The following is a 17,300-nucleotide window of genomic DNA, read 5'->3' as shown; positions in this document are numbered from 1 at the left end:
TCAAAGTGCTTGTTTTGTCTGACCAACAGTTATGAAAAGAAAGATACTCAGTGTACAATGATGTAAAACATTTGCCATTTTATCACACTGTTTAGACCAAACAACTAATCAATTCATTTTTTAAAAAAAGTCGACAGATGAATGTACACTGAAAACAGTCGTTCGCTGCAGCCCTACAAATGAGTGTTTGGCATTTTAGTTTGATAAATTACTGCAACAATTCATCAGTTAACGAATAAGCTGCTGATTAATTTTAAGTGCTGCGACTAATCAATAAATGTACATTAAATAAATAAGCAAACTTGAACTTTTAAGATGGCCGATGTGCTTTAAACACCTAAGTCATATTAACTCAAACTTCTGTTCTTGTGAGAATTATGTCTCATCTACTGAAAACCTTTGCTTTTTTTTTTGCTATCTGACAAAAATGATGGACAACTGCAATGATGGGAAGACAGCAGATTGCTCTTTCTGAATAAAACAATGGCTGTGAGCAACGCCATCTCATTTATTTTCTGTGAGTTATCTGCACCGAGCCTTGCCAGCAGATTAATTTGTGGCTTGTTGTTGCAGCAAATGGCAGCGAAATCAGTTGCCCATGTAAACCTACAGGGACAGAGCATCCCGCTCCACTCATTTACTGTCGGAGCTGTTAGAAATGAATGTGCACTGGAATTTTTCGTACCACACCATTTTTATGTTCCTGCCAAATATTCATGCATTAGTGGCATTTTTATTGAGTTCTACTTCCCTATTCGTGTCACATTTGTTGCACTATCCTACAATATGTTGCTCCTGTTCTTTAGATATTTTCAGCCAACACGAGTGTGCCTAGGCTTGGCAGGATTTCTGGTTGCCTGCTTGTTTGGTGTCTGTCTGCTGTTTGATTTGTTTGCTTGCGTCAAGGTGAAGGGTTATTACAAGGGGAGCTTTGGCTAATCTGCATTTTACTGACATAATGACTTGTATGCACTGTCGCATCATTTTATCACTGCTCTTTTGATCAAACTGTCCAAGTTTCATCACTTCTAGCAAGTCAACACATTCCAGCAATAGGGTAACAAAAAGCTTATTTTCAGGCATCAGGTGAATGATTAGACACAGAGTTATAAAGTCAATATGAAACTTGATTCAGGGCAAATCAAGAGTCAAATGGAAGCCACTCAGCCTGAAGCTTAAACGGACAGTTTGGGGGAAGATATGAAGATAGAGACGGGAGAAAAGGGAAGGAGGCTGCAGAGCAGTGACATTCCACAGATGTTTGTTGGCCTTGGCTGGCCGTGCTCTAAGAACCGGGCTTCCGTTCAGCTCATGTACACTTCCTCAGCACAACAACAACAGCAGCAGCAAGTGTCACTACTGCTGGGACCCTTCCATCTCTGGCCATTTTGCATTACAGTGTCCAGTGGGGAACTATGGTCTGTCTCATACGTGGATATGTGCCATTTGCAGCAGCTTGTTGTTACGATCTGGGGCATGTAAACAAGTTTTGACCGGTCATGTGCCGCTGCAGTGACAAGGCGCGCTGGCATTGGTGAAGTTTCTGGCACAACATCATTAAACAATGTTTGCGGAATAAATGCGTACGATATCACTCGGGCACTACATGAACAAGGATCAACTTTTTTGAATAAGGACAGAGACGTAAGAGACATGAGGTGACTTGCCAAGAAACCATAGTTAGCGTTTTCTACAAAAGCTGTGTGGAGTCCATTTTTCTGAACAACACTGCCATTATTGAGTTAGCGTTATTGTTTACACAAAAAGGCAGAATATCTGAAGACTGTGCAAATTTGACTTTCATATCCATGCCCCATTAGAAACTGACAAGGGACAACACACATATTTTCATGAAATAATAAGGTGTTTTGTTCAAGAGTGAAAGATAAAAACAAATAAGGGAGGAAAGATGGATACAAACAATGAAGGTGGTAAACAGCACTGAATTAGAGGACACATTTCCAGGCTGATATAATCCTCCCCACTGTCTAGCCACCTGACCACTGGGAAACAACAGCACTGTCTGCTGCCAAAGTAACACAAGCACACAAACACACAAAGCCCTGAGAGACGCAGCAGCGCCGGCTTTAGCGCGCAGTTCACACAGGAGAGTAGGTGCTAGAGAAAACACTAAACTGAAACTCTTACGGCCGGCACATTCACTTACACACTCTCAGAGCTCTATTACTTTGAATTGATTTCCCTCTGCCACAAATGGAGAGGGGGGTGAGCCTCTTTATATATGTCAGATTAAACTTGGAAGGGAGAGAGAAATGGAGAGAGATAGAACGACAGGTCCACAAAAAGTGGAGAAATCCGATCCTCTGCAAGTCTATCATAGCCACACAGAGATACAGCCTCCGCTGAATAAAGATAATACTGCCACAGCCCTGACAACAAGTCAGGTACCCTGCTCCCTTCCTGTTTAAGCTACATCACACTCAGATGCAGACGCACACACAAGTACGCACACCCCAGGGTTCCTCTAATACACCTGCTGTCAGCTAAAAAGCAAACTGTCTCAATCTGAGCCAGATACCTTTGCGCTTCTGAAAAAAAAAAAGAAAAAAAAAGAAAAAATCTTTTCAGCAATTATGCTCATTACCATGTTCACATAATCACTTTGCAACTGCATCGTGATGCAACATCTGTTCCTTCTTGTGAAAGAGGCACTCAGTATATCACTGCAGTGTGATATGCATTTAATTGTACATACAAAGAACATAACATACTCGCAACAATCCTGTGCTTTAACGGTGTAGCGTACAACATCCTATACACTGGTCATTGAAAACTACAGATATGGTTGTATGTAAAAAGGGTTGAAATTTAAGCCTGTTTAAAGCCATGCTCATACTGAGTCATTAGGTCATCATGCCCTTAGTAATATGAGTTGTGCAGTTGTAATAATAACGGTTCATCACCCAGAGCCATGGCCAATTAGTCAGCCTCATCCTGGATTAAAGCTGGGCTTCTGCACTTAACCCACAAAAGGGAAGGCCTGCTTTGGCCTCTTTTTCTTTCAAATGAGCTGAAACGCTTTTGGAAAATCGTGTTAGACTGCAGTTAGTGTGGTTGAAATTTTTCGACTACCAGCTGTGACACATTTTACATGCAAATATAACTAAATGCAATGGCCAAGTTTGTGGGTTTTTATGTGGCTCTGTGTCGAGACTTCAATATCAAGTTAACAGCTTGTGGTGCATTTAAACTTTTATTGAACTGATAACTCTGCTTTACTGTGACTCTCAAAATGTAATGTTTCATTTAAGTCAGCAGATACGTTTCTTTTATTTGTCAAATCAAGGGGAGAGAACGCATTCAGTATATTCCCTTATACTTTTTATACTTGGCAACATTAGCGCCAGTGGATAAGGCTATGTGAGCTTTTTCCAAGTAAATCATCAATGTGTGTTGGCCTCAGTACTATGCAAGAAAAGCGACTGATCAGGAGGAGAACATTTTCAAACGCACCTCAAGGGGTCAACTTCTCTTTGGCGAGACATCAGCCGTTATTCATGCCTTGTGCATTATGCTAGTGGAAGTGTGCTTGTTGATGCTTTGAAAACATCTGTTGCACTAATGACACTCTCCGCTGATGGTGGGCATAATGCAGCATTAAAACAAATGTGCAGCAGAGAGGTATCAAAGATTCATAATAAAAAGTGCGCATTCAGCAGCACGTCACAACAACAACTAAAACTATTTTTTTGCATTGAATTGACTACTTTCATTAACACAAGTAAAACAAAAAAGTCTGTAGTGGATTTACATACCTCAACTCAGCAGAGCAGTTTCCAACTACAAAGTTGTAATTCTAACAGACTGGATGTTAAAGTGCATTTTGCCTCCTTCCACTTTAACTGCACAAAATCCACAAAGATATTCTTTTAAATTAAACATTATATTTCTTACACTGTAAGAGGATGAACCACGCATTCTTTGAGTCGATGGCTGCACAGTGAGAAAAGAGACCAAAAGACAAAAGATCCTGGCATCCACTATAAGAAGGGATTACATATTTGACAACCCTCAATGTATTTTGAGGATACTTTAGATGCATTATTAGCCCATGCAATGAATTTAAAAATTTGGGATGTTAAAGACTAATCAATTCATTAGTTGTTGTTGTACTCAAAGTCTAAATACTTACTTATCCAATATATCAAAACAAAATACCAAATACTGGTATCAGAAAATGTATCTAATCAAAAGTGAGCCTCACTATGGACTGGATATTTTTGGGTCAGTTGATCAATAGAGATTCAGAGATCAGACTGGAGATCCAAATTAAAATAAAGACATCATCATTTTTTGATATTTTGTTTATAAATGAAGTAAGTGTTCTTTTAACTCCTTATGTAGCCTACTCTGATTGTCCACTGAACATAGAGGAAGTCAGTGGTTTAAACAGTTGTCTAATAGAAAGACTTATTTTATATACTATTCATTATTAAAGCAGACTATCAGTTAAATCAAAATGAAAAGTTGTGTTCCTTATTGAAACTGAAACATACATTTGGCTAGCAGCGAGCAAGTGACGCCTGACGGATTAACTATGACGACTTCTTCAGACCTTCGCTTGGCCCCGCACTCTGCCGTAGCCTCTGGTCACATGGAGAAGGTGGGAGGAATGGGAGGAATGCAGTGTGCACTGGCTGAGGAGGCGGGGTAGAGGAACATGGGGGATGAAGGAAATGTGAGGACACAGGATTCCCTCAGTGAAAAGTGACATGATTGGCCCTGCTGTTACCCCTGAATTCTATTGCTGACATAAATACAGGTTTTCTCGCCACTACAATACATAAAGACAACAAAAACTGTTAACTTTAAAATGAGAGATTCTTTGCTCTCTCAGGGCCACTCACTGGCATTAGTAGAAATGAGGAATGCGTTCAGGAGTGGAAACTGGTAGCCTCACAATACGTTTTACTGAGTTTTCTGATGGTCTCTTGCTTCCAGTGTTATAAACAGTAGAGCCTGACTGATTACTCGGTTGGCAGATGTTATCCACCAATATTGGCCCTTATCGGTATCAGCATGCATGTTGCTGATGTCAGCAGATGTGAAAACTCTTTCGGTGGCACAGATAAACAAATCCTTTGGCTGATTAATAATTATCAAAATTCAAGTCAAGTTTCCTTTTTCAAAGCCCTGAGGTCATTTTAGACAATAATGTTTATGGTTATGCTGTAAAATATCCTGCTTCCATTACAAGTTTGATACCACATTTGAGGGATCAATGCAAAAAACTGTGCATACATCAGCCGATAAAACAGTCCCCAGAAGTCATGCGAGCAAAAACGGTGTTAAAATATTACTTCAGTAAAAGGGAGAATCTCCCATTTGAAAAGAACTTGAGCAGAAGTATCTGATATTAAATATTCTAAAGTATCAAAAGTAACTAATGCATAGTATATCATTACAGTCTTAGTATATTTTATATGATAACATGTATACATACGTATACACTGTATGCTATGGGGTCAAACAATTATCAGCCTGATGGAATTTCTGATCACATGTATTTTTCTGATTATAAGATTATCAAGTGTTTTTTTCATCCGGTTTAAAGTGCCTGTGTCAAGTAGTAGGAAAGAAGAAATAATCTAGTAACGTACCTCACAAAATTATACTTTTGAGTAAATGATTATCTTAACATTCCATCACTCTTTGCTTCTTCACACTGCCTGAAACACTAAGCTTTTTGTTAACCGTGCACACGCTGTCATGGGATATGGATATTAAACTCCTTTTAGTAAATCAGAGTTCTCATTCACTTGGTAACATTCTACGTTGTTCACTATGATAGAAAGTCATAATTCATCCATGTCGCTCAAGTAACATGATTTACTTATTTCCATTGGGTAATAACTTAATTAATAAATACCGTTTCAACCAGTGCAATCAACATAAATAATAGGGTTTGTCTTGAGGCACGGAGATAGCTACAGTGTGGGGTCTTTGTAAGGTCAGTGGTACAAAAGGCATTGCTTTAAATTGCAACGCTAAAGTGATGCAAAGGGAAATTGGCTATTAATAATGTATAAGTGCACAGCGATTAAGGAAATGGTCCATACCAATGAAAAACACTGGTATTTTCCTTTAAGAGCCATATTTATCTTGTGGACAGGATCTCTCCAGCAACATGATATATCCAGAGCACCGGGTCACATGGTCCCCCAGCCCAGTCTCCCCGGAGTTCCTGTTGCTAGAGAGACTGATGAAGTAGAGGGAAGCCCAGGGGGTAGGGGGGCCAAATGTAGGGGACAGGGTGCTGAAGTGCGGCGCTCAGTTGTCCTGTTGATCTACATCAGCACTATTAGTCCCCTATGCACACTACATGCCATTTCGTCTGGCTGCATTCCTTGTGTCATACACCAGTAATTCCGACGAAACGCTCATGTGCCAGCCCCTCCGCTGACCTCCTCGCTGTGGACTGGCTTGCATGCCGATTGTTGACGAGCATGTTTGTGTGGCTGCCTCCCTGTGTGTTTGTGTTGTGCTGGGAGCAGGGAGGGGATAAATTTAGCGCTTTAGCCCCAGACTGGAGGCAGTGGCCCTTTATCCTGCACTGTCCTACTTAACAGAGTGCTGCTCCCTGCTTCCGCCTGCCACAGCGCACCAGGACTCACACATTCACCTCCCAACATTGGGCCACAAAAAAGGGAGGAAGAGCAAGAGAGTCACATGCGTTTATGCAGGCATATTTGTTATTATATAACTATGCTTTGCATTAATTCATTATGATTTGCTCTTGTGGTATAAGCTGATGCACACTGGCCTCATTTCACAACAGCTTGATTTGTTAATGATGCTTTCAGTCAGACAGCAGCAACTAAATGCAGACGAGACTTATTTAAATACAGCGGCGTAGTAATCTAACACTCTCCTGATTGCAGCGCAGTAAGAGTACACTGTAGATCTTGTAAATGCTGCTTTCATTACACAGTGCATACCAAGCAGATAAAAAGAAATGAGATCCCCTTTGTCCTGATCAAATTGAAACATCAAAGCGGGCTGGATTTAATGTTGCTCTGAATTTCAGTAATGCAGCCAATTAGGAGCGAGTCAACGAGCTAGTCTGCCTTAAGCTGACCAATAGAGCACGAGCATCCCGCTTCACCTTGGAAACACACGATCCCATGGTGCATTTCCCTGCTGCCATGACAACCAAGAGGAGCTCTCCCTTGCTCGTTCCCTCCCTCCCTCCCTTCATCCCTCCCTTCATCCCTTGTGTTCTCTCCCGCTCTCTCTGTTTCCTGAAGCCAGTCTACCTAGCAGCATAAGGTTCACACAAACAACCACGCTGCACAACTTGGAGCCGCCTGTACTCCAGACAAAGAGAATAACTGTCAGCTGTATCAACTCGTACTGCTGCATTCGCAGTTCACGTTAGGAGACAAAGGCTTCCACACACTGATGTGCACTGATTCTTTTGAGAGACATATCAAAAACCACTTTTATTGTCGCCAATATTTTAATCTAACATTCATCTCAACATATTTCTTTATTTATTTTTCCAATCTCCTAAAAATACTAGTCTCAAGAAATATGGCTAATTCCTCATGTTTTGATAAGAGAAGCAGACAATAGGAGCAACTGGCAGCTCCAATAGAGGTCATCATTATCAAAGATTGTGAAAATACAATTTGCTGCTAACTGCTTACCACACACATCAGGCAAGAAGGAGAGAGAGAGAACAAGAGAGAGAGAGAGAGAGAGAGAGGGAGAGAGAGAGAGAGAGAGAGAGAGAGAGAGAGAGAGAGAGAGAGAGAGAGAGAGAGAGAGAGAGAGAGAGAGAGAGAGAGAGAGATGATGATGATGTAAGCATTTCAACACAGGCTGAGGTCTGGGGTTGAGGTTATGAACACTGTCAGCTGGCCACAGCTTCCACCAACTGGTGACTTTGGATGCCACACGGGGGCTGCCTGATGATCAAGCGTGATGCCAATAACGAGATTTGATCGAAGCAGACCACAAAAACAGACCTTTTAGTGGGGCTGCAATTTACTTATTTTCATTATTGATTAATCTGCTGATTATTCTCATGATGAATTAATTAATCACTTAGTCTATTTAATGCCAAATTAAAACTGAAAGAGTAGTATTTCCCAGAGCCCACAGTGATGTCTTCAAATCTGTTCTTCTCCCAAACACTTCTTATTTCGCATCATAATTGACAAAAGAAGTGCAGAAAAGCCTTACACTGAAAAAACCTTCCAACCAAATGTGACTTGAAAAATGGCTTAAACGATATATTGATTATCGTACCGATAGGTTTTGTTAAATCAAAAAATCAATTAATCGACAATCACTGCAGCTTTAACTTCTAATATTTATAACTTTCAGAAGTTGAACAACTGTGCTGCAATGGTGCATTCAAGTACAGACAAACTGATTAGTTGATCAGTTGCTATTATCAATAATTCATTTCATAATCAATTCATTTTTTTTAATCCCAGCATCTACACCACCCAGCTGACCCAAATTCTAACCTTGGGTAAATATAACATTTCTGAATATCTGAGATCTAATGACAGACATCAATAATTCTGGTGAGAAGATTAGCATATACTCTAATTTTATTGTCACTTAAAATAAATAAATAAATAAATAACAGGAAACTTGGGATTTTCTTGGATGCTAATCCAATTGTGATTCAGGAGGAGAGGCAATCCTAACTAGTGGCTGACCCACAGGTCAATGAAAGGTGAACAAGGTCTTTAGACAAGACAGATGAGCAGAAGTAAACAAGCACCGTCATCTAATCAGTTTAGTCTGTGTTTAGGGAGGAAGGGGAAGTATTCAAGAATGACGGGCAATAAACAATGTACAGTAAGTACACTTCTCACTGGACAATAAGTGGGATTTCCCTGGAACTTTTACATCACACTACCTGTGGAATCAACCAGTCACCCAAAGACCTGAGCACTGACATAAATGGGACCATTATGTAGAGCTGCAATCTGTTGACTCGACAAGAGAGGCAAACTGAGTAGGTCACTATCGCAAATTGTGACGAGCATTTGTCACAATTTTTGACATTTTAGAGACTAAAAACAATTACAAATAACTGGCAAATTAACTGTCATGTCATTTTACCTACTAGTCTCCCCAGGTGGTGAACATGCTGAATTTATATGTGGGAAAGTGGGAGTGCTGGTGGGACAAACCAGAGTTTCGTTATGGTGACAGGCTCTGCATTAACAGCAAACTAGAGCTCTGGATAACACAGAATCAAAAGAGGGTAGGAGCCATCATTGTGTACTTAGCATTACTTACTCCCACAGAAACAAAAAAAGCCAACATTACTTAAGCCATTTCACAATTACAAACACCACAGCTCTACATCAATTACAGCTCAGGAAATGTTTCAGTGTCAGACCAGCTGGTCTCGGCGCAGTAGCAACATCAAAAAAAACAAAAAACACACACACACAAAAGGGGTCGAGTACATTTCCGTCACAGTTTTCTGGTGCTTTGTTTGTCGAAATCCCAGCGAGGCCGGAGCACGGCGGAACACACCGAAGGGAGAGGACAAACATCCTTGACGACAACTAAGATTCAGGGTGGTTGCACCACTATTTATAACCTGCCCAGTCTGCTCCGTGACAGCAGAGGGGGATGGAGGGAAGGGGAGAGAGAGAGGGAGAGAGAGGGAGAGAGAGCTCAGAGAGAACCAGACACACAGACAGAGGGTGGCCTGTGAATTCCAGAGCAGAGGAAAAGACCATTGTTTTTTTTCCCTTGACTGAGGCCCTCCTGTGATCAGCCTACTGGGTAATGAGGCAATAGAGCTAAAAACAAGCCATGAATATAGCTTAAAAGAGAAGTGGCTTGTTCTTCGGTATTATTTTGTCTATTATTCTGCCAGTTAAGTGAAAATCTATCCTACTCACTCTTAGAGATGAGAGTCATTGTCTACAGATGTAAGGCTCTGAGAGAGTGTACATTAAAGCTGGCCACTCTGATCTGCCAGCACACATTGTGATGATGATAAAGACAAGCTGACAGCAGGTAGCAGAGTTCTGGCCATTTCTATTCAGTACAGAGCAACTGGCCTGCACACACACACACACACACACGTGTCAGTGGATACACAAGATTATGTCACCGCGTGGCCCCTGTAGTCACCTGACTGGGAAATCTGGCAACAACACCAAAACAACTCCAGAACAATAACACTCTGACAAATACACAGGCGAAATACAGCCTCCTTGATTCTAGAGCTTTTTCCACAATTTAGAGGCTTCTGTCTGCTTTCTCATCCAACATTGCCCAGCAGTTGTTGCAATGCCAGCATAAACTTTTTTTTTCAACTCAAACTACAATTATAATTTCCAAACCACAGTTTAAAAATATTTTTTTTCAAAACTTAAAAATCCACTTGACTACAAACAATAGGTGTGTGTTAAGTGAGAGAGTCGGGGTGAGGTAGGCAGGGAGTCGTTGGAGGTGCAGGGCAAAAACTGCTATGGTCATTTTCTCTGCACTAGCCACGGCTCCATCTCTTATCAATAAACCCAGACACCAAGGACAAGAAATCCAGCTCAGCAGATAGCATAGAGGAGGAGAAGGATGTCTCAGTTGTACACAAACACACTCAGAGCATGAGGAGAAAAAGGAGAAAGAGAGCGCTGGCACTCCTTTTCAGTCTTTTTAAAAAAAAACACTAATATCATGACTGTAAAGTAGCGTACAATGCAGGGACGTCCACAGCTGATCCGTGATTTTCATTACATCAATAATGTTAAATGACGTCTGGGCCATTTACAATGCTTTCTTTGATAGCCTCAGGTAGGGCCAGTTGACAAAAGTGACCAAATGCTCCCCATTAAAAAAATACTATCTGTAACCCAACCTGCAAACAAGCAACCGGCACGTTAACAATGGGACACGCAGAATAAATAAACAGGAGCCAGCAGTTTCAAGTGAACTAATAATACGGTGATGTGCAGGCAAGCTGAGCGGCTTAGGGTTAAAAAACAAGTTCACGTCGCATATAATTTAGCTTCATTTGGCATGTAAGCAACACATCTACACCCCCCCGCTGCTGGTTGAAAACTGCTTTTGAAAATACTTTGTTGATGCTGGAGACAGAGATTCACAGTAAAGCATCGTGTTAAATGAAGCAGCAGTTAAATACCATGCAGGTGATCTTGGCTGACATTATTTTGTTTTTGTTACAAATTTTAATGTACTATTATTACCCAGGGCTCAACTTGCACCTGAATGCTAAAGAAAGAACACAAATGTACGGGCTGTACAGAACAGCAAGGGTGGCCAGTTTTTCTTCCCCTTGGAGAGCCAAAACTGGTACATAACCAAAGGCCACAACAAGGTATTGCATTGTTAAGATGCGAAATGGAACTAAGATCCCGAGTTCTCTCAATACACCTTTTTCAGAGCAGACATTTGGACACATGACGTATGTAAAAACAAGTGTGACTAATCCTGTTAATAAAGGCTCTGAAGCTACATGAACAAAACCTTCATTTATGTGATTAGTAACACCTGTTTATCCTTTTTTTTCAAGGCAAAATAGCTGCTATAAAAAAGCTCACATCATTTTTTTTTTCAATTTATTTTTATTTCTCAATTTCTTTCATTACACCTTATGGCAGGCCAGTTTGGCACCACTTTTGGCAGGTCTTAAGCTTTAAAGCCCAGCTCAAAATGTCGACATTCAAATGCTATGCAGCTTTTTCTTTTGCATGATAGTGAGTGTCTGATTCCCAGGTCAGCAAATACTGATAATAATGCAGTTTTTATACTGGGCAGCAAGCCGCCAATTTGGCTGTCCTTTTCGCGGCTACGTCCGCCTCAGAGTGTACCATTTTTCCACCTCCATTGCTGTGTAAATCCGAGCCGTCGATGTGCAGGCAACTGCGTGAGATTGGCGGAGGTGTCGATGACGTGCACTGCTGTGCGACCCACAGCCGGGGAGTTTTAAAACCAGGAAACAGCTGATCACAGTAGTCAGTCCATCACTTCATCTGCGGAGGTCATCTTCATCTCAGCAACTGGAAAGCCGCTGAGATCTGGGAGATGCTAGCGTCTCCTCGGTCTCTGTAGCTGTCATGGTTGTCATCTTGCTCTTGTAGTGGCAAGCTACTAATGGTCGCTACTTTCAAATGAAATGCCCCCCGTTAAGAACCCAGTTCTACACTACAATGGGGTGGAATGTAAAGCTCTAATTTTGAAGACAAATTCAACCTGCTTCACTGTTCATGCCCAACTTCATGCTTCACATCATGTTACATGTTTATGCCTACCCCAGTGGCGGCCAAGTGGCGGCTTTTTGGAAAAGAAGGAATATTACACTTCTCCTTTAGATAGACAAGGCGGCACACTGCAGCCTTTACCTTGCTGCACATGTGCCACATTTTCTTTTTAAAAAGGGGCTACTGATGCCGGGTTGGACCAAGCCAACAACACCTGTGAATAAGTCTCAACATTCAACTCTCTCTCTCAAGATTCACTCACACATTACGTTTAATGGTGGTGTAGCAGCAATGGAACAGCATGATAAGTGGCATTTATCTAACCACAATAACAAAACAAAAATCTGTGTCAGCTATAATGCTTTCATAGTGAATCACTTTTTAAACAAAAGATCAGATTATGTATCTGCATTAGCTTGGCACCCTTGCGCTCTGTTAAATCCAACAAATCGTGCTATTCAAATTGAGGACTTTGTTCAACAATTTTTATGGCGCGATGATGGAAGAAAATATGACAGATTTGATGAAAACCTCAATAGAGGCTTCAAATGTAAAAAAAAACAAAACAAACAAAAAACATTCAGTACAGCTCTTCAAAAATGTGATTAAAATGAAGATTGTATTAGACCAGTATCATAAGACACTTAAATTGAGATCAGCAGCAAATAAAACATGAGCAGCAAATCCCTGGTACAATATAGGACATTTAATAAGAGCCTCTTAATAAGCAGTCATAACAATACATACTGTATATTTGCATCAGGTGCTGCAGTGGGAGCAGAACCCCTCACCCTCGAAGTGTGGGTTCAATAGCCTACACACTCCACTAAACATAAAAACTGTGAACCCTGCGCCTGTTGGAGCAGTGCTCAGCCTGAGCTGCACCAGACCATATCGCAGCCAAACAACAAGAGACATAACATGTCTGAAAGGGCAACACCGAGTAGAAAAAAATGCCAAGACAATACCCATTTCCACAGTGCAGGTGCATGCACGGAGCACAGCCATAAACAAGAGACGACGTGGATAAGAAGTCCGCAGAGCGAGCGGTGCCAACGTACCTCTTGTTGATGGGCTTCTCATCCTTCTCGTACGGTTTGACAAACCACTTGCCAATGCGAACGAAGCTGCGATTCATGAGGCAGCGCTCCAGCAAGTTGTGGATGGCTTTGAACAGCAGCGTGCGACATTCGTAGGAAAGGCCGTTCTCCCATAGCCCGTCATCCTCGGCTGGAGAGAAAAAGAAGAGAGAGAGAGGCACAAAAAGGTGAGTGGAAAGCTTTAAGAGTTTTTGTGCCATTTTTACACACTCGTAATAACTACCCAAGGCCAACAATGTCAGCGTTGGCAGCACAAAAACTCCATTTACTGCCGCAGCTGGTAGAAGCAAGGAATAAAGCAGCCTTACACTTGTTTAGATGGTACGTTCCCTAACACAGTCATCAATGTTTACAAGATTAAGTATGGGAGCACCAACTGTCAGGCATACCTCACATTTCCCTGTATCACCTATAAAGTTTTTAAAGTAAAAACCTGTTATTTTATCACCCAGTTTTACATTAATTATACCTTAAAACATGACTCGTCTCAAAGTGTGTTTATTTCTGAACAGCAAACCCCACAAATACAGATTTGTGTTTGAAGAAGGTTCTTCAACGAACGCAATCACAATCATTTCATTTCTGAGTTCACTGCTCTTTGTAAGGCTGTGCTTGCATTATTATGCTATAATACTATAATTACAGTGGCATAAAATGGTCTAAGAATTATAATATTGGTTATCCCAAGTACTTCTAGAAAAATATAGCCTCCAACAAAAGCAGTTATTGTGACAGGCCTACTCTGACATGCCATTACTCTCCACACAGGTAGCTCAGGAGGACTTGATGCCTCAGCATGAATATGTAGGCACCGTTTGTGTGTATGACATCTCTGATGTCAAGTCTGAGCTGAGTTTCACATTGACAATCTTTCGGACTATACACAATCGATGGTTTCATTGCGAAATGCCTTGCAATTCAACTCTGACAAACTTTCTCGCAAACACAGGCGTAGCTGCGAGCGTTTAGGTTTCTAATCAAACACACCGAGAGGGTAGCTGAGAATGGGATCTGGTGAGAATAATCACAGAGTAAGAAGTGTGACGAGCTCACTCTGGCAATCTGATAAGTGTGACAAGCCATTTTAAAAACGGACCTGCCAGTTAACATCGGACACCTTGATCCAGAAATTGCACATTTCCTGGAATGCAAAACAGAAAGTCATATCTGAACTGAAAATCTGAAAATCATACCCAAAGAAGATGCAAACAGCAGTGTTCTCACTAGCACAGAGAGAGGTTAAGTAGAAACCTGCTGCTGCCCGCTCTCAGACTGTGGAGGTTTCAGGTGCTCTGCTCCTCTGCACATTGAGTTTTAATGCAGGGTTTAGGGGTGTAACGGTGCACAAAGTCACAGTTCAACAGTAACCAGGTTTTATTTTCGGTGCGGAGGGAAACACCAAGAATTTACGTCTCTCCACTTGTAAATGTTTAAGAGCGTTAATCTTGACTAAAATATAACCAACTGGGTGACATTAAACTTAATAAAAGGCAACAGCAATGTGCTTTAAATCTATGTGCACATGTGGGAACATTGTATTTTATTTCACACACTTTGACCATACACACGTACTTCTGCAAAACTGATTATAGTAACATTCCACTGTCATTGTTGCTGCTTGAGTGAGTCGCTGTTCGAACACCATAGGGGGGAAGGACTTAGCACCCTTTTTCAGCCTCCCTCCAGTAATACATATATGCCGGAGATGCTGTTGCAAATACGCCGACTTGTTTGATGTCGCTCATTTGTGTTTCTCCACAGGTTGGGACAACCAAACTAGTACGGTTTAGCCAGCTTTAACCGAAAGACACACCGCCACTTTCACACTCTCCGAAAGAACATCTGACTTTCTGTTCTACACCTGCAAAGAGTTACACTGTAATTAGACTGCGTTAGGCTCACAGGATTCTAATTATTTAGTTAGTATGGTGTACCGAACCGAAACAAGAGACACACACCAAAGTGAGTGTCCTGTAACACGCTGTTCAGGATGAATAAATGTACCGTTATACCCATATCAGAGTTGCTTTCTGAATCACATTCTGTGCTGGCCTGAATGCTGCTCTAATCTCATTAACAGCCACTGCTCACATCTTACAGCACTTAAGCTCCTTTCAGTCAAGTCTCCAGCAAACATCTCTCCGAGTGTGCTGTCTCTGCCTGAGCGCAGACGAAATAAATACCGGGTGTGACCCACCCTTCGTGTCAGTTTGGCGTGCACCAGGGAGGCACGAGCCAGCCCACAAGCGAGTTAATCAAAATTTATTGAATTATTAAGTGAACCCTTGGCTTGCAGTTGTAAAGATAAAGATTTTTTTAAATTTAGCCGATTCCAGAGCTATCAAAATAGGAAATTACATTGATTTCCTTCTTTTAATAAAAGAGACAGCATGGGCCCTGTGCGCCGGCCTGGCAGTTCTGAAAAGCTGGAGATGCTGAGGGCTTGAATGTTTTTGTTTTTTTTTCCTTCAAACAATTGCAAACAACATCTGTGGGAAAAATGCAAAAGAAAAAAAAAAGTGTCAACTTTAATTCCAACCTCATCAAATCCACTTTCAAATGCCACAGCTCTGCTGGACACCGCAAGTTCAGCTAGCCTTTAAAACATTATATCCACTCAAAGGAAAACAACCTCAGGCTAGCTGCCAAGTAAAAAAGCTGCTACGTGCTCGATGATTTTGAGAGCAGCAAACTAATTCATCAGGTGCACACACATCTTGAGGGATAAGATCAGGAACACAGAAAAGCAGGGCAAAGGCAGGAAAAAGGCCGGAAAACAGCAATTTCCTATTAAAATTTCACAGAAAGTGCAGAATAAAAATAAATCAACAGCAGTGAAGCACCATTTAACTTTCCAGAAAATGTGGATGTGATCGAGTGTGCATGGCATCAAGAACGCTTTTCACCACGTCTGCTTTGAGTGATTTAGCAGCTGGTCTGGCCGTCCTGAGAGACGAGGCAGGCAAGAGGGCAAAAAGTCAACAAGAAAAGAAAGCCAGCCCACTGAGGCACTGACAGCAGATTAAGAGAAGGGACAAGAAAAAAAACAAACAAAACAAAAACAGGATTTAGGCCAAACTCTAATGCTGAAGAGACAGATCAGTATGACTGATAACATTAGAAAGAAGGGGAGGAAATGAGGAGAGCAGCCGGGCTCAAATCTACAGCAAGAGACACATCAACCCAGTATGTGCTTTGCAGTTCGACCCGCAGTCCTACTGGAGTCCTCTGTGGACGATTCTCTAAAACTGGCAGCAAACCTCCCTACACCTACTACATCACATCAACTGCCATGGCAATCCCATCTGCTTCACTCTGCCAAGACCACATCTGCCCCATACCTCCTCCTCCTCCTCCTCCCTGTCGCCTGTTCCTCCTCAGTCTCTCCCTCGAGCGCCGAGCAGCTCTAAAACAGGCGTCTGGTTTACATCAAGTGTTCTTAACGACCTCATGTTCATCATGCGATGCCTGCTGCAACGCTCCCCGCTTCAGACAGACACGGAGACGCAAAATGTGTCCGTTGAAATCTAGCCCTCGTTCCGATGTAAGCAATGTGACGCTCACAAAAACTGGCAACGCAGCTTTGAAAAATAAAAAAATTAAAATTAAAAAATAAAAACCCAACCAAGTATCCAGGGTAGAGGTTATACTCCAGGATAGACAGAATTTGAAATTTGTAAACAGAGGAATCTCCATGACAGTTTTCTCTGGACTCCATGACAGGGGAACAACTCTTGTACTTGTTCTTGTACTGTCCCAGGTCCTTGAATAAATCACATTAGCCTTCTTCAAGACAAAATCAAGGGAAGAAGCCTCAGCTATCAACTTACTCCACATAAAAAAAAAAAATTAAAAATGGAAACCCTTTTAACAATTGAAAGAAAAACATCAGTAGATTGAAAGGGAGTGGATCATAACTTGTGAGAGCCTTGTATGACACTTGATTCACCTGAGACTCCAAGATGCAACATAG

At 41.5% G+C, this 17,300-nt stretch overlaps 1 protein-coding gene across 1 annotated transcript in view; it reads right to left on the bottom strand.

The window, feature by feature from the left end:
• The window catches only part of med13a (mediator complex subunit 13a), a 72,746-nt gene that overhangs the window by 39,588 nt on the left and 15,858 nt on the right, over positions 1-17,300 (bottom strand). Inside the window, exon 3 of the mRNA XM_037119287.1 lies at positions 13,289-13,457. Coding sequence (XP_036975182.1) covers positions 13,289-13,457 — 169 coding nt within the window. The remainder of the gene's footprint in view (positions 1-13,288; positions 13,458-17,300) is intronic.

This window comes from Acanthopagrus latus, chromosome 13 (genome assembly GCF_904848185.1).
Source record: "Acanthopagrus latus isolate v.2019 chromosome 13, fAcaLat1.1, whole genome shotgun sequence".
Lineage (NCBI taxonomy): Eukaryota > Metazoa > Chordata > Actinopteri > Spariformes > Sparidae > Acanthopagrus > Acanthopagrus latus.
Note: the sequence above shows the minus strand (reverse complement) of the source record. Positions and strands in the feature narration are given on the sequence as shown.